This window comes from Aethalodelphis obliquidens, unplaced genomic scaffold (assembly GCF_003676395.1).
Source record: "Aethalodelphis obliquidens isolate GAN/ISIS:26980383/991018 unplaced genomic scaffold, ASM367639v1 scaffold7, whole genome shotgun sequence".
Classification (NCBI taxonomy): Eukaryota; Metazoa; Chordata; class Mammalia; order Artiodactyla; family Delphinidae; genus Aethalodelphis; species Aethalodelphis obliquidens.
The window spans coordinates 7,548,917-7,572,271 of record NW_020837951.1 but is presented as its reverse complement, the minus strand read 5'-3'; the positions used below and the strand labels follow the sequence as shown (position 1 = coordinate 7,572,271).

Sequence of the window (23,355 nt, the reverse complement as noted above, 5' to 3'; positions counted from 1 at the left end):
CATGAGTGAAGCCTGAGAGTCTGCATTTCTGACAAACTCGCGGTGATGCCCAGGCTGCTGGTCTGGCATGGGTGATACAGCAGTACAGGATTTATAGTATGATCCCATTTCTATGAAAACAAAATGAAACAAAATGAATATATATGGGATAAGCCAGAGAATAAACTCTAAGCTATAAGTAGTGGTTATTTCTGGGTGGGAGAATGACCAGAAGCTTTCAAACACTGTGTAAAGTCTGATTTTTACAATAAGTTTCCCTATTGTAATTAGGAAAAACAACCCAGCCATAGTGGTGCTCTTCTAGGCAGACATCTGTAACCTGCACCCTCTTTCCAAATTAACGGCTCCAATTCAGGCTTCATCTCTGCCCTCTCTGGCTCTCAGAGCATAATAATGGGCTGGCTTGGAGCAGCTGCACGGGATGTGTGTTGTGTGTGACTGATGCTCCAGCTATCTAGAAGGCTGTGATCAATAGCAGCAGTTTAATAAGGGTCTCCTAAGTGCCAGGCCAGGGCCATGCCCTTCGCAGTCATTCCCACATTGGATAACGGCGGCTCAAAGATCTGCAGGGACCTGGATCACACAGCTCGTCTGAGACCCAGGCCCGGCTCCTGGGATGGGATCCGCTTATTCCCCTCTGCCTGCCTGGAAAATTCCTCCCCTAGATGTCCACATGAGCTGCTCCCTCACTTCCTTCAGGTCTCTGCTCAAATTTTTACCTTACCAGAGTCCTCCTCTGACCACTCTATACAAAATAGCAACACTACCCCCTCCTCCAACTTCCCCAGCTTCCTTGCTTTCCAAAGCACTCATCACCATCTGACAGTCATATTTATTGGCTTATTTGTGCTTTGTCCTTCTTTTTCCACTAGACTATAAGCCACATGTGGGTAAGGGCTTTATCCATTTTGCTCATTGCCTTATCACTGGGGTCTAGCATAGTTCATGGCTTAATAAATATGCATTAAATGGGTGAATGCACAACAGTCCCCAATTCACAGGCCGCTGATCTCCCAGCAGTGTCCCCACTCTGTTCACAGACAGAGTAACCTGCTGATCCCCAGTAGCACAGGGTAGGCGGGCCTTTCTTTCCAGCCTTGTGGGGAGTCCAAATTAGGTTCCTTAAATGCAGACGTGGATGCCTAGACCTGGGGCCCCATGGTCTCTCCATGTGAAAAGGATAAACAGGGTAGGGTTGTAGAAGTCCTGGATTCACATCCCACTGTTTTACCACCACCCTGATGGTTTGGGGAAAAGACTGTCACCCTCCAGGATAAGAAGTCCCAACTGTCCCATGAAGGTCCTTCCAAGGGTCAGGGTCTTTGTACTTGCCATTCATTTGGCCTGGCTGGCTCCTTCTCAACATTTAGGTCTCTTCTCAAATGTCACCTCCTCAGAGAACCCCCCTAACCTCCCAGGCTAAAGAGGACTCTGCACCCACACAGGTACTTCTCTTCACACCCCATGTTTATTTCTCCCATCACTATTAGTATATTTTCACTTTTACTGTTTCATTTATCTGTTTATTCATTTACTGTCTGTCTCCACTGTAAGATCTATGAGGGAAGATCTTGTTCTTGTTCTTGTTTACTGTTGTATCTCTAACTGTCTGTCTTGTTTATTGTTGTATCTCCAGCGCCTAGAACAGGGTCTGACTTATAGTAGGTGCTCAGTAAATATTTGTTGAATTAATGTTCTATATCTTCTCCTTCTAGAAACGGGGAAACTGAGGCCCAAAGTCGGGGAGGGAAATGCCAGAGATAAATTAGTCACAACCTAGAGTAGAAGGCAGTGAGGGCAAGTGGAACTGAAGGTCAGGAGACTATGACCTTGGAGGAGGCCCATGTCTCCAAGCCTCAGTTTCCACACCTGTACGATGGAGTCAGGCAGTCATGACCACTATCCGAGGGGCCTGGTACTAACGGTACCTAGTACCTAGGAGACCTTGACCATTTCCAGGAATGATATCTGCGGTGCAGCATCCGCGCTTCCCCCAGACATGGCTCGAGCGCCCCAAAAGCCGCAGAAGGAGAAAACTACAGTCCCCATAGTGCCACGGGCGGCGCCTGCGCATGACTGCCGGCCCGGAGGGCTGCGGACGCCCTCTAGCGGCACTCTGGCACAGCGCTCCGCTCCGATCCCCGAGGGGCGGGGGCCCGCGGCGCAGGCAGTCAGAGCGCGCGCTGCAGCGGCAGAGCCAAAGCCGGGAGCCCAAGCGGCCGCCGGATCGCAGCCCGTGGGGCCAGCCGCAACCATGGGCAACCGTGGCATGGAGGATCTAATCCCGCTGGTCAACCGGCTGCAGGATGCCTTCTCCGCCATCGGCCAGAACGCGGACCTCGACCTGCCGCAGATCGCTGTGGTGGGCGGCCAGAGCGCCGGCAAGAGCTCGGTGCTCGAGAATTTCGTAGGCAGGTAGGAGCGGCGCGCCCCTGAACTCGGACTCCCCCCGCCCGGGTCCTCCGGGCCTCGCTACCCGGCCCCGACGGCAGCCCCTGGCGCTGCACCGTGGAAGGCGCGCCCCCCGCCTCCAGCCAGAAGGAGGCGGCCCACCCCCGCCACGAGAGCCCCTCAGGGGCGCAGCGCCCCCGGCTTGTCCGCAAACGTCAAGCCAGCGGCCGCGGGATCACGCCCCCCTCCTCCGCCCCATCCTTTGGGGAAGACAGCGAGACCCTGGCAAAGGGCTGTCCCCCCAACCCCCCTTGGGTACTGAGGGGCCTGCATTACTCAGCTCCTCCCTTCGGCTCTGGGGGTCTCTTGAGGCGGGCAGCATCCCTGGGGCAGTCCCCCCAACCCCAGGCCCTACGGGGGACAGCTCCCTCCTCTCATGGGAATTCCCGGCCCGTGGCAGGGGACCCCCCCCCATAGCCCCTGGGAGAGGAGATAGCCCCGTGGGCATCGGGGAGCAGACGCAGCTTCCCCCCCCCCACTCCGTCACACACACACCTCTGCGGCTCCAGCCGCCATCCGTGCGCAGCGCGGAAGAGGGGGGCGGCGCGGGTTGCAGGATGAGGAAGAGGACGGGGTGGGGGAGAAACCGCTTCTGATCCTTTACTGAGCAGCCGGCCCCTTGCCTCGCCGCCGCCCCTGGGTGGGGGCACCTGTCAATGTCGTTCTCCCCTTGGCCTGGCAGAGGGATTGTAATGGAGGGAGAAGGCGGCGGAGGGCAGAGATGACTAAGACAGGGAGGCAGGATGGCGGGGAGGGGGGAGCCATTTGCACAACCTAATCCCCCTCCTGTCTCTGATCCCACAAGGCGCTGGGAGGGCCGGGTGGCAAGGAGTCGGGGGCAACCACAAAGACAAAGGGTGTCCTGGGTTTAGGGAGGCAGGCAGGGTCGTGACCCCCACCCCAGGGTCCCCCAAGAAAGGGGAGGCGGAGATGGCTTTTTCGGGTGCTGAGAAGGAGAGAGAGAGGATGACGCTCTCGGCCCGGTGCTGGAGACCGAGTGGGGGCTGGGCAGACTGAGGGGGGTGCGGGAGAATTGACACTGACCGGCCCACTGTGTCATCTCCCTCGGAACTCGCCTTCTTCAGAAACCCTAGCTTTGTGCCAATGACCTTCATGGCTAAAGAAGCGAACGACATGTGAGAGAGGGAGGCAGGTAGAGGCTTTCGCCCTCAGAGGGACAGCAGTTCCAGGCCAGACATCCTGGGTCCAAGCCAGCTTCTGCTGTGAAACCTCAGGCGAGTCACTGCCCTCTCAGAGCCTCAGTTTCCCCATCTCTAATATGGACAGTTGGACCAGGTGGTTGTTCCTGCCCCACAAATGACCTGGGAAGCCCAGTGTCAACCCCAGGGATGAGAGGGAAGGATCCTGCCTGGAGCTATGAATCTGGGGGAGCAGCCAGACCCATCTGGTCAGCAGAGGGGGACGCCGTCTGTCTCCCAGGGACGGGCTCCCAAAGAACCTCCCTCCTAGTCACGTGACCCCCCAGAGCAGCAGAGGCACAGGCAAGAGACACACAGATGGTCCCCGTCCCTACGCCTGGCTGTCAGAGTGAGGGGGTGGGAGGACCCTGGAGACAATAAAGCCCCGGGGTCTTCGTGCTTTATATAGCACTCGTGGACATCCAGAACTTTCCAGTGTACAAGCCACAGGCCTGCCTTTCATCCACTGGACATCTGCTGAACGCCTGCTCTGTGCCTGCTGCGTGCTCTGGGCAGGGGGCACAGAGGGGAAGGTGACCTCAGCTCCCACCTGCTGGGCCCTTCCCATGTGCCCCATGCCATGCAATATGGGATGGGTCGCAACAGCCCCATGAGGCAGGTACCATGATGCCCATCCTGCAGGTGAGGAAACTGAGACACTGAAGTTAGACGCCATGTCCAAGGTCACAGGGCCAGGAAGGACAGCATCTATTAGACTCCAGTCTGGAGCCTGCACGGCCTCTAAGAGCCCAGCTCTGCACTGAGCAAAGGGACGTGCAGGGGTGTGGGTCCCCATTTTCCCCATCTGAGTGATGGGCAGACTGACAGCTGCTGCCTTGCCTTCCTGAGACAGTGGCCGTGGGGCTCCAGTGAGTTCATGGGTGTAAAGGCCCCCTTTTGTAAACACGTGGGAGGGAGGTGTTGATTGTCAGTTAGGTTTGGGGCCTTCATGTGCCAGTACAGACCAGGCCCCTGCCCTTCTGGAGTTCACTGTCCAGCAGAGAGAGGTCCCAGTAAGTAGACAGCACAGCAGGCCAGCCTGGTCACAGCTGACTTGGGCAACTGTTTGCTTGTTGAGTGGTGGAGTGAGATGTGGATTCTGCCCCAGGAGGCCTGGGCCCTCTCACAACCCAATACCGTTTGACTGTGGCCCTGCAGGAGGATGCACGGGGTGTACAGACACAGGCCAGGGGCAGAGCAGGGGTCACTGGGCCTGAGGCGGAGGAGTGAGCAGGGAAGCATTACTTGATCCTTATGAAAGCCAGTGAGGAGGCCAGTGTTGGAGTGCTTTCGGGAAACTGAAGTTCACCGGGGCCCCCAGCCAGCCCTGCCTGGTCTGTCATGGGTCCCAGCCTCTCTACCTAGGACTAGGTCCCCAGACGCATAAGCATGGTAACAGTGGCTCTGCCTCCTGGGGCTTCCCGGCAGTCAACTCCCCATGGAGAGGAAGTGGAAAATACAACAGAGGAAGCAAAGATTGCTCCAGGCCAGCCCGGGCTCCCGGGCAACAAGGAGGACCCTGTTGTCAGCTCTGCAATGGAGGTGACCCAACCAGCTGCCCAGGACCCCGCTAGGACTGGTCTGGGTCTATGCTATTTCTTTGTCCCCCTTTTACAGAAGGGAAAACTGAGGCTAATTCATTGAGTCATTCAGCAGATATATGAAGAAGAAAACTGGGGAATGGGGTCAATGCTGGGAGGGAAAAGGGCCACTTTCCACAGGGAGGTCAGAGAAGGTCTCTAGGAGGTGGTGGCATCTGAGAGGAGAACTGAGGGATGAGAAGCCACGTGACTATCTGGGGAGAGCATTCTAGGTGGAGGGAACAGCAAATGCAAAGGCCCTGGGGCAGTAATGAATTTGGTGTGTTTGAAGAACAGAAAGGAAGCACTGGGGCTGGTGTTTTGTGAGCAAGGCGAACACAGCATTGGGGAGTAGGCTGGGGCTAGATCTACAAGGCCCTCAGATTATGCTGAGGAGCTGGGTTTGTTTTCATTATTATCAGAAGCTTTTAAGTAATGGAGTGACTTGAGCTGATTCCAGCAAGTATGTGACTTGGGAAGGGGGGCAGGAGACACATGAGGAGGCTGCTGCGGTGGGCAAAGGTGACAGGGCCTGGACCAGGGCTTTAGCAGAGAGAGGAGGAGACCTGTGGGGTTCCGGATGTATTTTGGAGGAAAGTCCCACAAAACCTGCTGGTGGATGGGATGTGGAAGGTGAGGAAAGAAAAATGCAAGATGACTTCCGCACCTTTGACCGCAGGTGGGCGTTGGCGCCATTAACAGAGTACGGGAGGAGCCAGCGGGGGGCTGGGGGTAAGACCAGGAGTTTGGTTTTGAATTCTTTGAGTCTGACATGTCAGGTAGGCAGTGTGGTGATGCAAGTCGGAAGCTCAGGGGGAAGGCTGGCTGGAAATATAAATTTGGAAGAGATGGAATGTAAACCCGTGAGCATAGATGAGATCATCTTGGGGGTGAGTGCAGACAGAGGAGGGTGTGTGGGCCCCAGGACACCCCAGCATTTTGTGAGCAGATGTCTGGTGCCCTAGTTTTCCCTTTGTCTGCCCCCAGCTGTGTGCCCCCTCCCCGCAATACCCATCCTACGTCAAGTCTGGTGTCCTGGGATAGGCTTCCAGCCTCCGACGCCCCTGGCCTTACTCACTTTGGTGCCCAGGCATGCTGACATTTGGGCAGTGCCCACCTTCCCTCCCGTTTGGCCCCTGGGGAGGCCAAGGCCAGTGGGAGTGTGGTAGAGGGGCTGAGCGCTCAGGCTCTGGAATCAGACCCGGGTTTGTAGCTTACCTCTGCCACTTACAAGCTGGGCAACACTGGGCATGTTTCTTAAACCCTGCTCAGCTTCTATTTCCTCATCTGTAAAATGGGGATAATAATAGCACCTCCCTCATGGGATTGTGGCGAGTGTTGACGTCATACCCGTGAAGCACTCGGGGTAAGGTCTGGCACAGAGGATGCACCCATTCTGTTCCTGCCTGGGCATAGGTACCAGCTGGGAGGAGGGCCAGGGTGAGGGTGGAGGTGGGAGAATCTCCTCTAGCCAGGATAGCAAAGGGAGCCTGGGGAGTGAGCCTCTGCCCAGAGCCCACGGGGCAGCCTGGGGGTAGTGTTTTGGGTTTCCCTGGTGACTCTGCCTACCCCTGCTCAGGCTCCCTGCCTCCTACCAATCCCCTTGCCCCTTTCTCTGCATTCGCGTCCCAGCACAGACTTGTGCTGGTCTCTGGCCTCAGAGAGCCCCTCTCTTGGTCAGCCCCAGCTCCTGCCATGGGGGACAGCCCACTCCCCACTACTAAGGTCTGTCGCTTCCTCTGAACACTTCGGGCTACATCTTAGTGGTCCCATTTCCCAGGTTTGGAGACTGAGGCCAAAGATGATTAGGGGATAATTGAGACATCAAAAGTAGAAAGTCACTGACTGGAGGGGGCAGAGAGAACTGACATCTCCTTGGCACTTGCAGCGTGCCAGGCCCTAAGGATACAGCTCTGAAGAAGCCAGACCCACCCCTATTCTGGGGGAGGGGGGGCTGCGGGGGAGGGGGCTCACAGCTGAGCAGGACAGACAGACGCTACATCACACAAAGAGCTCTTTTGTTGTGTGTTGGAAAAAGGGTACCAGGAGCCTCGATTTTGAAGGGAGGGGAGTCGTCAGGGGGCCCGGGAAGGCATTTGAGCATTTAAGTCTGGGCCTGAGCAAAAACAGGACTTGGTCGGGCAAAGGAGTGAACACACTCCAGGTGCAGGGTCCCACCTGAGCAAAGGCCCGAGGTGGGAGGGAGCCCAGTGGGTCTGAGAACCCGGACGAAGGGCAGTGAGGAGCAGAGGTCACAGTGAGACCAGGAGGGTCGGGAAGACGCTGCCGGCCCTTCAGCCATCCCCACCCAGAGAGCCCGCGATGCTGCCGGGCAGCCACACTCTGCTCCCCGTCTCCCTGCTCAGAGCGCGCACCTGCCACGCGCCCACAGCCAGACCCGCGTGCCCAGCCCCGCCAGAGGACGTCTTCCCCAAACCCCCGCCCCACCCAGTGGCCCCAAGGAGCTGGGAATGAAAGGTGACTCTGGCAGACGGCAGCTGATCCCGGCGCCAGGAGAATCGAGTTTCCCAGGCCTTGGCTGGGGTCGGAGGGTCGGAACCTGGCGGGCGGGTGAGGAGGGGCAGGGCGGGAGCGGAGGCAGCCATTCACGGACGTGGTGTTATCAGCCCCGGAACAAGAGCAGAAGTGGAGCCCACGTGCCGTAGGTCTAAATACTCCTGTTATAAATCAAGCTAAGGAATTGCTAAATACAATACATTCTGCCCTCCCACCCTGACAAACACACCTTCAACGCAACCTGGCAGGCTGGTGTTGAATATCGAATTTCAGACTCCTCCGAGTTCTGTGATGGGATGGGAAGCGTCTCTCTCCAGGCCGCCCTCATATTCCAGCTCCATCCCCGTCCCCAGAAAGGATCCCCCTTAGCCCCCCAGGGTTGCCTCCCCGAAGCGAGGGCCGCCCCCAGTGGGGACAGAAGCTAGAGGTAGGCTTGAGACCCCTAGGAGGGGTGCACAGGCTCCAGTTGGGCACCTTCCCTTGGTCCTTGGGAACCCCATGCTTCATGGGGATGATGAGGCCGGAGATCTCAACTGGGATGGGGTGCAAGGTCAGGGCCCCGATTCCCCAGGTCCAAGGGCAGCGCTGATTATTGTCTTCTTGGAACCAACAACCTGTCAGTAGGAGGAGCATCATCCCAAGTTTTCAGGTGGTGAAATGGCACAGAGAGGGTAGGGGACCTGCCTGAAGTCACACAGCGGTGGAATCAGAGGCAGGACAGGAACCAACACAGGTCTCCTGCCTCCATGTGAATGTCCACCATCTTCACCCCAACCCAAGTGCCTACATCTCCATACACCTCAGCTTCTCCTCCTCTGCTCTCTCTGGTTGTCTCTCGGGCACTCTTATCCCCTCCCTGGACTGAAATCTGGCTAGGGAATATGAACTGTTTGCAGCAGTCAGCTCTAGCAACTTGGAATTACTACAGGCAACAGGAAAAAGAGGAATATTGGCCTTGGAAGGTGTTTGAGACAGTCACCTAAATGGCATCTTCCCACTGCCCTGGCCAGAGGCCCCGGGATCAACTCCCCCCTCCTCTCTCATCCTCTGCATCCATTCAGTCTACAAGCCCTGTGTATTCTGCCCCAGTCCACCCCCACCCCCTCTACCTTGGCCACCACCACCTTTGTCTTAGCACCTGGGGCATCTGCCTCTCTTGCCAATCTCCATCTGACAGCACAGAACTCTCTATGGCTTCCCAATCTGATCCCCTCTGCTTGAAGCCCTCCTTAGCCCCCCTGCCCTCCAACCAGAGCCCTAGCTCCTGAGTTGGGACCCTGAGGCCTGCCTTACCCAGCCTGGATTCCCCTCCAGCCGCTCCCTGCTGGGCCACCTGCGTATCTTGCAGTTCATGGGGAAATGGGCCATCCCTCTCTCTCACTCTCCTGAGTGCCGTTGCGTGTGCTGTTCTCTCTTCCGGGAAGGCTCTTCACCACACCTCTGTCTTCTTCCTTCACTGGCTCAACCTCCAAGGCTCACATCAGCCAACACCTCCTCCAGGATGCCTTCCCTGATCACCCTCCAGCCCATGACCTCCGTGTGTATGGTAGGGCTCAGTTTTTCCAGAATGAGGGACCATAGAGGGAGAAAGAGGCCCATGGCCTTGGGCTGAGAGCGAGTTCCAACCAGGGTTACTATGAACATTTTACCTGTTTATTACTGCGTCACTCTTTTATCACTGGTCTTAGCACAGGGAAACAAGGCCACCAGCCAGGACGGGGAGAAACATCTCAGCAGGTGAATGCAATGCTCTCTAGCACACACAGGCACCTAGCACATGATGGGCACTCAGGTGGCTCATGGCATCACCAATGGGCACTCTGTTAGATGTTAGATCTTTCTACAGCCAGGATCTCAAGGCATTCCCTCAACAACCCTAGGAGGGAGCTGCTGGATTGTGTCCCATTTCACTGATGAGGAAACTGAGATTAGGAGCAGGGAAACAATTTAGTGGTGGAGCTGAGATTCCTTCACAGCAAGCTGCTGGTGATAAGACATAAGGATCCAGATGTAGCTCTGTATTGAGCGACTTGGGAAAAGTTTGTGCTGAGCTGTTAGGCAAGCAGAGCCACTACCCAAGTGTGGCTCAGAGCCCCGGGCACAAGTGGGCACGTGAGGGGCACCTGACTTCATCTCTCTGAGCCTCAGTTTCTTCCCCTTTAAGTTGGGGAAACTGGACATGCCAACCTCACACAGCCATTTGAGAATCAAACGAGAGGATGCAGATTTCTTAAACAGCTTTATCAAGGTATAATTTACATGCCGTAAAATTCACGCATTTTTAGTGCACACTTCAATGATTTTTAGCATATTTACACACTTGTGCAACCATCATCACAATCTAATTTTAGAACACTTCCATCACCCCCAAAAGAAACCTCGTGATGATGCAGATTTCAAAGCCCCCGGCAGAGTCCTTGGCCAGCAGTCAACAACGCATCAGTGTTTGCCATGACTATTATTATAAATGATAAAATGTTTACAATGGTGAGCCCCAGGTGTTGCGGTGTTGGTTGCTTTTTATTTTTTCAACATTTTATTTATTTTTCTGACTCAATAGCTGGAAACAGCAATTTCTTTTTTTTTGAATTTTATTTTATTTATTTTTTATACAGCAGGTTCTTATTAGTTATCCATTTTATGCATATTAGTGTATATATGTCAATCCCAATCTCCCAATTCATCCCACCACTACCACCACCCACCCCCGCCGCTTTCCCCACTTGGTGTCCATACGTTTGTTCTCTACATCTGTGTCTCTATTTCTGCCCTGCAAACCGGTTCATCTATACCATTTTTCTAGGTTCCACATATATGTGTTAATATATGCTATTTGTTTTTCTCTTTCTGACTTACTTCACTTGTATGACAGTCTCTAGATCCATCCACATCTCTACAAGTGACCCAATTTCGTTCCTTTTTATGGCTGAGTAATATTCCATTGTATATATGTGCCACATCTTCTTTATCCATTCGTCTGTCGATGGGCATTTAGGTTGCTTCCATGACCTGGCTATTGTAAATAGTGCTTCAATGAACATTGGGGTGCATGTGTCTTTTGAATTATGGTTTTCTCTGGGTATATGCCCAGTAGTGGGATTGCTGGATCATATGGTAATTCTATTTTTAGTTTTATAAGGAACCTCCATACTGTTCTCCATAGTGGCTGTATCAATTTACATTCCCACCAACAGTGCAAGAGGGTTCCCTTTTCTCCACACCCTCTCCAGCATTTATTGTTTGTAGATTTTTCGATGATGCCCATTCTAACTGTTGTGAGGTGATACCTCATTGTAGTTTTGATTTGCATTTCTCTAATAATTAGTGATGTTGAACAGCTTTTCATGTGCTTCTTGGCCATCTCAACATTTTATTTTGTGAAAAAAATTTTTCAATTTTATTTTAATTTTTTATTTTTTAAATTTATTTTTATTGGAGTATAGTTGATTTACAATGTCGTGTTAGTTTCTGCCGTACAGCAAAGTGAGTTAGTTATACATATACACGTATCCACTCTTTTTTTAGATTCTATTCCCATATAGGTCATTACAGAGTACTGAGTAAAGTTCCCTGTGCTATACAGTAGGTTCTTATTAGTTATCTATTTTATATATAGTAGTCGAAAGTTTTTTTAAAGGGAGAACATATGATTTTTTAAGGTACAGGCAAAAGAGAAATTGATTTTCATTTTGAGAGTATAAAGTCATCAACACTTGAAGGAAAGGAAAGAGGAAAGAAGGGAGGGAGGCAGGAAGGAAAGAAGCAAAGAAGAAACGTAGGAAGGATGGAAGGATAAGGTAGAAGGAAAGATCACAAATTTTCTTTTTTTTTAATTAATTAATTTATTTTTAACATTTTTTTAAAATTTATTTTACTTATTTATTTAGGCTGCGTTGGGTCTTTGTTGCTGCGTTCGGGCTTTCTCTAGTTGCGGTGAGCGGGGGCTACTCTTCGTTGTGGTGCACGGGCTTCTCATTGCAGTCGCCTCTTGTTGCAGAGCATGGGCTCTAGGTGTCCGGGCTTCAGGAGTTGTGGCTCACGGGCTCTGGAGCACAGGCTCAGTAGTTGTGGCGCACGGGTTTAGTTGCTCCACGGCATGTGGGATCTTACTGGACCAGGGCTCGAACCCGTGTCCCCTGCATTGGCAGGCGGATTCTTAACCACTGCGCCACCAGGGAAGCCCCACAGATTTTCTTTAATAGAGAAAATGGATGTTGTGGAGAGAGCACCGGGCTTGGAGTCCAGAGCCCTGGGCACCAGTCCTACCCTGTCGCCAACGTGCACTGTGAACTTGGGCAACACTCTTCCCCTTTTTATGCCTCAATTTCCACATCTGTGCAATGAGGGCGATGGTGGGAAAACTGTAGGAGCTTCATCAAATCATTCTTTTGGTCGACAGGGGTGTCCCGAGTGCCCACTCAGTGCCAGGCTCCGAGCTGGGTGCTGGGAATACGGTGGTAAACAGGACCAGCCCTGTTTACTGGACATCAGAATATCAGGGGAAGCTAAGGCCAGGGCTGCCCTAAAATGTTCAAACCTCAGCTGGAAATTCATGGGCTGTGCAACGAAGTGGGCCGGCCTGGGACCTCCTGGGGCAGCAGGAACAGAGCAGGACTTGTTGCCTGGCCTCACCTCCTCCCCACTGTGTTTCTTGGCCCATCCACTCCCTCACCTCCACCCTGGATCCCTGTTTCAGAGGGCATCTCACAGCCTGCCTGGCCCGCTTGCCTTCCACCTCCAAGGCAAGGTTTGGCAGGAAATATCCTAGCCTCCGTCCACTCTTCCGGCCAGCCCCCAGGAGACCCACCTTCCAACTCCCTCCCTGCTGCATCAGTTGGTGACATGGTTGTGGGAGCCCAGCCTGTGTTCTCAGATTGCTCAACAAGTTATGTTTATAATCAATGCTACCATTTATTCAGGCATTCATTTATATAAGCCTCACAGAAACCCATTTTACTGATAAGGAAACTGAGGCTCAGAGAGGCCTGGTCATTTGTCCATAGCCACAGAGCTCCTAAGTGGCAGCTCTGACATCCACCGCCTGGCCCGTCTGACATCAGAGCCCAGGAAACAAGAGACTTATAAGGATGACTGCCGCTGGGTACACGCCAGACCAAGCATGCTACTTTCTGCTGTTGTTTACATTCAGCAGGACCCGGACACCAGGGTTCCAGAGCAATAGTCCCGGATCTCGGACACCAGAGTAGGGGTGGGGTCACTTCGGCCCTTTGGTGTCATTTCTCCAGGCCCCTCTGGGGTGACAGTGCCAATTCAGACGGGGAGTATGTAGTGCCTGGAGGTCGTGAGACGTGTTTATTTCATCCTCCCTGTGCTTCAGGTTTGAAGGTACTTCTGCAGATGGCAAGGCAAGGCCTCCCCGGGAAACCACCATCTGTCCAGGATGAGTGGGAGGGGCTGGCCTGTCACCATCCACCCCTCCCACATGTCACTCGAGGCTGGTGGGCCCGGCACACTTTTCTCTGGGCACCTGTTCTGTCCTCCCTCAGGCTAACCAGGAGCTGGGTGGGAGGTGCAGGGGGGGCTCTGGCTGGAAACCAGATCAGGCCCGAATCCCCAGTGGGGAGGCACCAAGGTACACTTTAACAGAGGGCGTGGGGCAGCCTTTCCGGTTGAAAGGCAGGAGCTGTGGAGCCGCTCAGCCGTGCTCGCTCCTACCAGTGTTGCCTGAGCCCCTGCTGTAGCCCAGCCTGTGCCCAGCGTGGGAATCCAACAGGGAGCAAGGCGCTCAGTCTGGACATGGGAACCAGCCGGTGCGTCACTGCCTGTCCAGGCATGTGGGGCCGGAGAGCCGGCCTCCCGGTCCTGGTCCCATCTCGGCCACCTCTCCTACCTCTCCCATTGCTGTGTGGCCTCACAGCTCCCTGCCCTTCTGTGGGCCTCTGTTCCACCCTCTGGATAATGACAGGGGAGTGAGATGTTCTCTGAAAACTGCACCTCCTTGATGTCCATCGTTTCCATCCAACATTCTGTGGTCAGAATCCCAAGATCCAATTCAGTGCCCGAAGGAGGTGAGGCAGAGGGCTCTTCAGGATCTTGGATTCCTTGCTGGAATCTGGGGAGCCTCCGAGGGAGGAGACCGAGGACGGGAGGACCTCCTTGACAGGCCCCTCCAACTGCTGAGCGCCTACTCTGTACCAGGCATGGGCTAAGCTCTTTGGTGAAAGGGCTCCAGGGCTCCTCCCGCAGCCATGCGTGGTAGTGTACGATGCCCGGTTTAGATCATGTGGTTTACAGCTGAGGCCCCTGAGGCCCAGAGCATGAAGCAACTTGCCCCGGGGGCACCAGGCCGGGGAATGGCCAAGGCAGGATTCGAACCCAGGGCCTCTGCCTGGCACTGGCTCCTCACCACTGAGCCAGTGATCCTTAAACTTGACAGGAACATGAAAATCATATGGGGATCGTGTTTAAAATCCAGATTCCCTCCTCCCCTCCCCTGCACACCCCCAACCCCGCCCCGAGATTCTAACCCAGCCTGTCCGAGGAATGTGCATTTGAACAGGCTGCCTGGGGAACTCTGACACAGACTGTGTGAGGGCCTCCCTTTGAGAACCTGGGCCAGGGCCAAGATGGGGTCCCTCCCCACCTGGGCACCCCATCCCCACCCCGGCCCTGGGAGATCCTGGTCTGAGGAGGCACTCTTCTCCCACACATGGCCCTGTGCTCTAATCTCAGCTTCCCATAAGCTGCTTGTCCTTTAAGTAGCCCTGGGAGGCAGCAACTCGGAGCAGGCTGGCGCAGACCCTTGACCACCCCTCCAGCTGGGCCCTGGGCTCCCCACACCCTCTATGTGGCACCTCAGGGACCTCCACCCCTCTGGCCTGCCAGGGCCAAGTGGGCCCATCGGTGTGGGGGGCGGAGGGGTGCTCTCAGGGAAGAGCTCCAGGGAAGGTTCATGTCTCTGCATGGGGAGGGGGCTCTCTGTGGGGAGTCCCATCCTTCCCAAACCCTCCTGCAGTTTCCATGGCAACTACTGTTGCCATGGTACTGCTGGGTGAGGAGCTGGTGGGGAAGAAGGTAGACCCCAGGCCCCCAGGCCCACCCCAGCCTCTGTGAGAATAGATGTCTTACCTCCACAGCCCTGAGGGATCCCAAGTACTAGGGGGTCACCCCTGCAAAGGCATCAGCAGATAAAGGATGGGAGAGACAGAGACAGGAAGCTCCCGCCCTGCTCGCTTCCCCCTGCCCCCAGTTAATCACCTCCCTCTCTGTGCTGCCTGGTGCACCTCCATTCCAGCACATGTCACATTGCATTGCATTATCTGTTTACTTCTGTCTCTCCCACCATGCTGTGAGCTCCTCGGGGTGGGAACTGTCTGACTCATCTCCTCCCATCCCCAGGGCCCAGCACAGAGCCTGGCACAGAGCAGCTGCTCCCAAATATATTCTAGACTGAATTTAATTGAATTACATAAAAAGCCAAGTCTGGCTCCTCAGGTTTCGAGGGCAGCAGAGTTTGATGGGAAAGTTCGCAGGCTCTGGAGTCCAACAGCACCAGGATTGAATCCCAGCTCTGCCATTCCTCATTGGGTGAACTTGGCCAAGTCACTTCACCTTTCTGAGCCTCAGTTGCCTCATCTGGAAAATGATCATTTCCATATGAGAGCACTTTTGGAGGACTTGGGAATTCAGTGCCCATTTATTAAGGACGTCTTGTGTGCTAAGCCTTGTGCTGAGCCATGGGATACAGCGACAGACGGAAAGAGGCAAGCCCACCCTTCTGAAGCTCAGAGTCTTGCACAAATGAAAAGCATTTGCCTGGCACCTAGAAATGATGGATAAATGCAGGATTTATCATTCTCCTTCCCCATAAGGTGGCTGACTCTTCCCAATTAGCCTCTGCTCTCCCCAGAGGTGGGGCAAGGTGAGAACAGGGGATGAAAGAGGCCTCCCCAGGGCCCCCAGATGAGGCCTTGAACCCAGAAACCTGGGCCTACTCTGTTGTCCCCAAACCCTCTGCCCCAAACCTGCTTTGTGAGTCCGGGTCAGGCTCTGGGCTGGGGGCAGGGGATCCATGTTCATGATCTGGCTGTGTCCCAGCCCTATAGGATCTTTTTAAAAAAAAAAAATTATTTATTTATTTATTTTTGGCTGTGTTTGGTCTTCGTTGCTGCACGCGGGCTTTCTCTAGTTGCAGCGAGCGGAGGCTACTCTTCGTTGTGGCGCACGGGCTTCTCGTTGCAGTGGCTTCTCTTATTGTGGAGCACGGTCTCTAGGTGCACGGGCTTCAGTAGTTGTGGCTCGCGGGCTCTAGAGCACAGGCTCAGCAGTTGTGGCACACGGGCTTAGTGGCTCCGTGGCATGTGAGATCTTCCCAGACCAGGGCTTGGACCCGTGTCCCCTGCATTGGCAGGCGGATTCTTAACCACTGCGCCACCAGGGAAGTCCCCCTTATAGGATCTTGAGTGTATCCTTTCCCCTCCCTGGGCCTCCATGTGCCTCTCCATGAATGAGGTGACTGGCCAGGTCTCTGTGGTCCCTCAAGCTCTGGCCTCCTCCCCCCTTTCCTGAGTCCTGGGAATCCCATAACTGTGATCCCAAGAGCCTGATCCCTGGAGAGGCCCCTACCCTCCTTCTTGTGCTGGCCTGGGTGGGGCCGTGGTTGTGTGGGTGGGGAGATGAGAAGAGCTGACAGGACAGAGAGAAGTGTCACCCTCAAGAGTTAGCTGAAAGGACTGCTGAAGTTGACACAGCAGATGTCTGAGGAATAGACATCAGGTCTAGGGGCATGAGGTGAATTTGGGACGTCTCAGTCCAGTCCTTCAAAGGGAACTGGGGGGCTTCCCTGGTGGCGCAGTGGTTGAGAGTCCGCCTGCCGATGCAGGGGACGCGGGTTTGTGCTCCGGTCGGGGAAGATCCCACATGCCGCGGAGCGGCTGGGCCCGTGAGCCATGGCCGCTGAGCCTGCGCGTCCGGAGCCTGTGCTCCGCAACGGGAGAGGCCACAACAGTGAGAGGCCTGCGTACCGCAAAAAAAAAAAAAAAAAAAAAAAAAGGGAGCTGGGTCTTCAGGGAGTTGAAGGGCAGAAAGCTTTCACCAGAGAGTCAAACAGATCTGTGCCCAGGGTCTGGTAGATACTGGCTGGGCAACCTGAATGTCTCTGAGCCTCAGTTTCCTTGTCTGTAAAATGGGGATAATACAGTGTCTTCCTCATGAGGCTATTGTGTGGAGTCCAGGAGATATTGCCCACGAAAAGCCTGGCATGCAGTAGGTACTTAAGGAGCATGAGTTCTTTTCCTTGCCTCCTCCTTCCCCCCATCCCCCTCATCCTCAACCCCAACCAGATGGGGCCAGGGAAGGGGAAGTGAGATGCTGCCTTTCCCCACAGCAGAAGGGGGGGAGGAGGTGCAACTCCGTTTCCTTGGCATCCACTCTGTGGCCACTGGACGCTTGGGCACGTGGGGTGGGGCACCCCATGCCTCAGTTTCTCGTGAGTTGAATGGCAGTGGCTGGGTTGGGGCAGGGACTTCCTGTTGGCTCAGAATTAACACAGGGCAGACCTGAGAGAGGTCTGGGGGCCAGTTCAGAAGCACAAATTCTGTGACCCAGAGGATTTGGGGGTGATCTGTTACACCTTTCTCAGCTGCCTTCTTCCCATAGTGAAGCCCTTAGGCTAAGGTGTGGCAGGGAACTTTGGGCAAGTTTTGGGGCTCCCAGTGGCAGGACAAGTGCCCCTGGGACAGAGGGAGCCTCCTCAGACCTTGCCCCTCTTCTCACCCCCAACTCACTGCAGGGACTTCCTGCCCCGAGGATCTGGCATTGTCACCCGACGCCCCCTGGTCCTGCAGCTGGTCAATGCTACCACAGGTATGGGCTTCCCCTCTTTGGGCCTCATTCCCCATCCGAACAGCGGGGATAAAAATGCGTAACAGAGAGGTGGCTTTGCGTGGGGGGAGGGAGAAGAAGGCAACGTTTTGTGTGTTTGTGTGGGGGGGGGTCTTTTCCCAGCGGAAGATGGGACCCAGGTGGGTGCCGGCTATTATGATGCTTACTCGCCCTTGCCCCCCCTCCTTCTGGGGCAGAATATGCCGAGTTCCTGCACTGCAAGGGGAAGAAATTCACCGACTTCGAGGAGGTGCGCCTGGAGATTGAGGCTGAGACCGACCGGGTGACTGGCACTAACAAGGGCATCTCTCCGGTGCCCATCAACCTCCGCGTCTACTCGCCGCACGGTGAGGAGACCTGGCCCTGGCCCCGCCCCCAGCCTCTTGGCTCCGTCTCTGAGCCCCGCCCCTTGGGAACCATCTTATTGGCCCCGCCCCTTAGCTGGCACCTCCTCAAGGGCTTCACTCCTCCTGTAGACTCCGCCCCCACAGCGACTCCTCCTCTGCGCGTCCTACCCCAGTCCCACACTGCCACGGCTCCGCCCACCCCTGGCCACGCCTCTAACGGGCCTCCGTTTAGCCCTTCGCGTTTCCCTAGCCCCACCCACCTACGGCCACGCTCCCAAACAGATCCTCTTTAAGCCCGGCCCTGTTCCTTAATCCGCCCGCCCCCGGCCACGCCCCTCGCCTTGAACACGCCTTCTCGCCGCCCTGTCCAGTGCTGAACCTGACCTTAGTGGACCTGCCCGGAATGACCAAGGTCCCAGTGGGGGACCAACCTCCCGACATCGAGTTCCAGATCCGGGACATGCTTATGCAGTTCGTCACCAAGGAGAATTGCCTCATCTTGGCCGTGTCCCCAGCCAACTCCGACCTGGCCAACTCTGATGCCCTCAAGGTCGCCAAGGAGGTGGACCCCCAGGGTAGGTTTTCACAGGTAGCCGATGCGCAAGGCCCTGGGGGTCTATTCACAGCGTAAGGGGGAGCCACTGGAGGGTCTAAGCGAATAGGGGTGGGATCAGATTTATGCCTTTAAAAATCATTTTGGCTACTGTGGAGAATGAATGAGGTGGGGAGAGCAGAGGCAGGCAGTGGGTAAGGGAAGGAGTGGGCTGGGAGATGGGGGAGTGGGGTGGGATTGGGAGTGCCTGGGGTCGCCTGTGTGAGGGCAAGTGCAGGTGTAGACAACCCTCTCCTGCCACCCCCAGGTCAGCGCACCATCGGGGTCATCACTAAGCTGGACCTGATGGACGAGGGCACAGATGCCCGTGATGTTCTGGAGAACAAGCTGCTCCCGCTGCGCAGAGGTCGGCAGGCCACACACCTGACCCACCCCCACTGCCCCTCCTCGTAACACCGCCCCCCCACCCCCCACAAGGCTGGTTGCCCCTGACCCCCACCCCATCCACAGGCTACATTGGAGTGGTGAACCGGAGCCAGAAGGACATCGATGGGAAGAAGGATATCACGGCTGCCTTGGCTGCTGAACGCAAGTTCTTCCTCTCCCACCCTTCCTACCGCCACTTGGCTGACCGCATGGGCACGCCCTACCTGCAGAAGGTCCTTAACCAGGTAGGGGCTCAGGCCAGGATGAGGCCTGAAGAAACCAGCGTAACAGAATCATTTAAGTGTATTTTGTGAGGGTTGCCCACTGTCCCACAGTGAGGTAGCACTAGAGCTTTGCTGACCATTCCCTGTCCAAGGCCAGGAAGGGGAGCCCTAGGAACGCCCCAGAATGGAGAGAAGTCCAAGACCTTGTGTGGACGGTGGCATTGACAAGGGCTTGGGCTTGGGGGCTAGGATTGGAGTATGGTTGGCTAAAGACCTTTGCTCCTTCTGAAATGGGGAGAGGCTGATCTGCGGAGGGGGTGAACCCAGGGGCTTCCCTAGGATGTTTCTCCATCTGGAATGGGGCTTCCAGAATTACTGAGGGGTGTGTATGTGTATGTGTATTGACAGTAGGAAGGCAGTGTGGCATGGGACAAAACTGGGGTCTCTGGAGACCACATACCTGGGTTCTAGTCTCAGCTTTGTCACTCACCCACCAAGACTCTCCAGCTCTCTGAGCCTCTATTTCTGCATCTGTAAAATGGTGATAATGGAGATGAAACCTGTTTCTTAGGGTCATTCTGCAGTTCAGGGAGATGCTGCGTGTGGAGACCTAACCAGAGTGAGCCTCAGAACTTGAGAATTACCTCAAGGGAGGCCTTAAACCCAAAGGGCACAAGGGGGCAGTCTTCCAGCCATCACTGCCCCTGATTCATTTCATCTGGCTCTTGTGGTGTCTAAAACTATTAAATTAGTCAAGATCAGGCAATTTCAGATAAAAATCTAGATTTCTGGCTTCTACTGAAAATGGAGTTATTGACTCATTCATTCAATTAATACACCTCTGTGAGCACCTACTGTGTGCCAGTCCCTGCCCTCAGGCAGCTTTCATTCTGGTGGGCAGGACAGCAGTGGGCAGGGCTGTGGCTCTGCACCTCACCACATCCACATGGGCCCCAGACATCCTGGCCCCTGCTTGGTCCTGTGGGCATTCTGGGTCTGTGACCATGGCCTTAACCCTTTCCTCGCCCCCACCGCCAGCAACTGACAAACCACATCCGGGACACGCTGCCAGGGCTGCGGAACAAGCTTCAGAGCCAGCTGCTGTCCATTGAGAAGGAGGTGGAGGAGTACAAGAACTTCCGCCCTGATGACCCAGCGCGCAAGACCAAGGCTCTGCTGCAGTGAGGCCCTCCCCAACTCCTGACTCCCCATGATGGGGCTGCCACTCCCCGCAGCCTCTCAGCACAGGGCTCTCGCAGGGCTCCCTGCCCAAGGTGGCTGCTGCCCCCTCAGGTCATACCACTCTCTCCCCAGGATGGTCCAGCAATTTGCTGTAGACTTTGAGAAGCGCATTGAGGGCTCAGGGGACCAGATCGATACCTATGAACTGTCGGGGGGAGCCCGCATCAACCGGATCTTCCATGAGCGCTTCCCCTTTGAACTGGTCAAGGTAGGCAGACCCCCCAGGGGCAGGAGGGCTCAGGACTACCCTCCCACCCACCTACCTAAGACTCTCTCATGCGTACATGTGCTGACCCCACTAGAGGCCCTGATGCCCAGCTCTGGGAGTGAGGTGGACCCTGTTTGACCCCCCAGGTAGCAGAACAGGCCCTGACCAGCCATCTCTTTGTCTCCTACACAGATGGAGTTTGACGAGAAGGAACTCCGAAGGGAGATCAGCTATGCCATTAAGAATATACATGGCATTAGGCACGTATTGGGACCGGGGAGGGGAGCTGAACCCTGCAAGGCAGGAGGGGTCTAGTGCAGAGACAGAGGGAGTGATGGAGTGAGCCTCCCTGAGGAAGGACCAAGAGCCCTACCTAGTCCCCAATCTCCTCAACCGTGACTTTCTGGCTCCCAGCTTGGACAGGCTCTGGATAGGGGAGGTGGATGGGAGACCCAGGCCATCGCCCTACCTGCAGCCTGCTACCCTCCTTTGCTTGTCCCTGGGAGCGGCCCGGAGGCTAGAACAGTGGGGTAGAGCCCGAGACACAGGTGGCTGGGGAAGCACCCTTCGGGCTTGGGCCCCCTGCCCATCCCCAGGGTAGGACAGCTCCCCCCAGTGCTATCCAGAACAAAGCTGCCCAAACCACTGGGTAGGGCCTGGGCTGGTGCATCAGGTGTTAGTCTGTGAAACTTTTATGATGGGATGAGGCCTCTCAACCCTCCAGACCCTGCCACAGTCCCATTAGCCCGAAGTTGGCCCCATTCCACCCCACTTCCCTCCTGCTAGCCAGCCCCAAGGCCTGTGGAGCCGGGACAAAGGCTGGAAAATAGACTGTTCCTAAAAAGCTTCGCCCCGCTCCAGGGACCCAGATCGACACTGTCCATTCAACAAGAAAACTTAAAGCACCTGCTATGTGCCAGGCAGTGAACAAGACTGAAATGTCACTGCTTTCATGCAGGTTCAGTTCCAAGGTTTGGCATGGAATTTACAGACTGCACAGAAAAGAAAAAAAATCTCTTTCCTAGTCTTAAAATAAAATGCTTTATTCCCAGAAAGGCTCTTAAAGAAAACCCAGTTTGACAGTTTTCAAACCATTTCTAGCCATAGAACATTTTGTATGAGCAGAATCTGAAGACAAAGCAGGACAAATGCAACAGTTATAAGCAGACCTTGTCTTGCCCTAAAGAGCTTCGATTGAAAGGCCTTCATCAGAATCCCTCCTGCCCATTTTACAGATGGGGACACTGAAGTCCAGACAGGGGTAGTGGGAGGACCCCGAGGGCAGAGCTCAGGGGGGCGGGGCGGGGCCCTGGCCTGGTGCTCCTGGCAGGAGCCGGTCTGTGACACCGTGCCCTTCTTCCGCTCCGGGCGTTCAGAACGGGGCTCTTTACCCCAGACATGGCCTTTGAGACCATTGTGAAAAAGCAGGTGAAGAAGATCCGAGAACCGTGTCTCAAGTGTGTGGACATGGTTATCTCGGAGCTAATCAGCACCGTTAGACAGTGCACCAAGAAGGTAACCAGCTGCCCGGCCAGCCCCTGCCTCTGCCCCGCCCTGCTCTGCTGCCAGGCGCTCCTTCCCCACCTCCCCCAGTGCCTCCTGGTAGCATGTACAGACCTCAGCGGGGTGGGGGAGGCAGGCCACCACAGTCCAGGAGAGGGGGACTCTCTGAGGGGGCCTCACCCAGCCCCGGCCCCCAGACCAGGGGAACCAAGGGATTAGACATTGGAAAGACAGGTATGATGGTGGTAATTTGCCCTGAGAGCCCACCAAGAGCTGCCCCAGCTCAGGGAGAAGAGGGGACCCTGAGCCCCCTCCCTGCTCTCAGAGATGGGGTCATCTTTGGGGGCTCCAGGGAGGGGTCTTGGGGAAGTCTTGTCCCTGGAGACAGATGAAGTACAGGACCTTCTTGGGTGCTGCCCTAGGGGCCTGGAACACCAGAGGGATTCAGAGGACCCAGGTCAAGCAGGTACCCTGACTCCCCACTGTCCTTCATCTTCCCCATCTCACGCCATCCTCACTCAGGACCCTCACTCAGGACCTTCCCCGTCCCTTCCATCCACATCCAGCCTTCCAGGGACAGAGCCCCCTCTGCTATGTCATTTGAGCCTCACAGAACCACTGAAGGAGGGCACGGCAGGGCAGGGAGGATGGCGCCCACTTCACAGCAGGAAAACTGAGGCTCGGGAGATCAAGTGACTTGCCCGAGGACTTGAGCTAGGAGGTGGCAGAGCTGTTACTTGGAGCCAAGGCTTTGGACTCCAAGTCCAGTGCCCCAGACTCCCTTCCTTTCCCCTCGCCACTGCTGCCCTGGCCCCTCTCTATCACCATCTCCACTCTTTCTGTCTTTCCTCTTCTCTCTCTCTGTCTTTCCAAACTGAGCTCCTCCAGACTCCTTAGGAGGAGAGGCAAAGGATGCCCCTTGAGGAGAAAGGGAAGGGCAGGAGTAGAGCAGGGAGCTGGAGAATGGCGATCAGGCAGCTACACAGCAACTCCAGGAGGCATCATCTGCCCCGTAGTCTATGGAAATGGAGCCCCCTGGAGTTGTGCAGTGCACAGCCTGGGCAGCTGAATGCAACAACCTTGGTGGAGAATAGGGAATGGTGCTGGGCTTTGGAGTCGGGATGAAGCGAATACAGGAGGTTCTGGGAAACCTAGAATTGAACAGAATGTGGGTGGGTGGGTGTGGCCTGGGTCAGCTCCTCAGCAGGATGGCATAGGAAAAGGACAAAGAGAGAGAGGGCAGGCTCGGTGTAGCTGAAGAG

General features: G+C 55.4%; 1 protein-coding gene across 15 annotated transcripts in view; it reads left to right on the top strand.

The window, feature by feature from the left end:
- Positions 1 to 2,191: 2,191 nt before the first annotated feature.
- The window catches only part of DNM1 (dynamin 1), a 44,452-nt gene continuing 23,288 nt past the window's right edge, over positions 2,192 to 23,355 (top strand). For 13 of the 15 annotated variants that reach the window (XR_003432483.1, XR_003432481.1, XR_003432479.1 and 10 more), the window contains exons 1-10: positions 2,192 to 2,415; positions 17,499 to 17,572; positions 17,788 to 17,937; positions 18,309 to 18,512; positions 18,798 to 18,896; positions 19,001 to 19,161; positions 20,179 to 20,321; positions 20,455 to 20,590; positions 20,783 to 20,850; positions 21,967 to 22,105. Coding sequence is in view for 10 of the 15 variants with exons in the window: in XM_027104701.1 (XP_026960502.1) it covers positions 2,255 to 2,415; positions 17,499 to 17,572; positions 17,788 to 17,937; positions 18,309 to 18,512; positions 18,798 to 18,896; positions 19,001 to 19,161; positions 20,179 to 20,321; positions 20,455 to 20,590; positions 20,783 to 20,850; positions 21,967 to 22,105 (1,335 nt within the window). In the remaining 5 variants the exon portion in view is untranslated. The remainder of the gene's footprint in view (positions 2,416 to 17,498; positions 17,573 to 17,787; positions 17,938 to 18,308; positions 18,513 to 18,797; positions 18,897 to 19,000; positions 19,162 to 20,178; positions 20,322 to 20,454; positions 20,591 to 20,782; positions 20,851 to 21,966; positions 22,106 to 23,355) is intronic. The other 2 variants (XM_027104708.1, XM_027104707.1) reach the window with 1 other exon arrangement.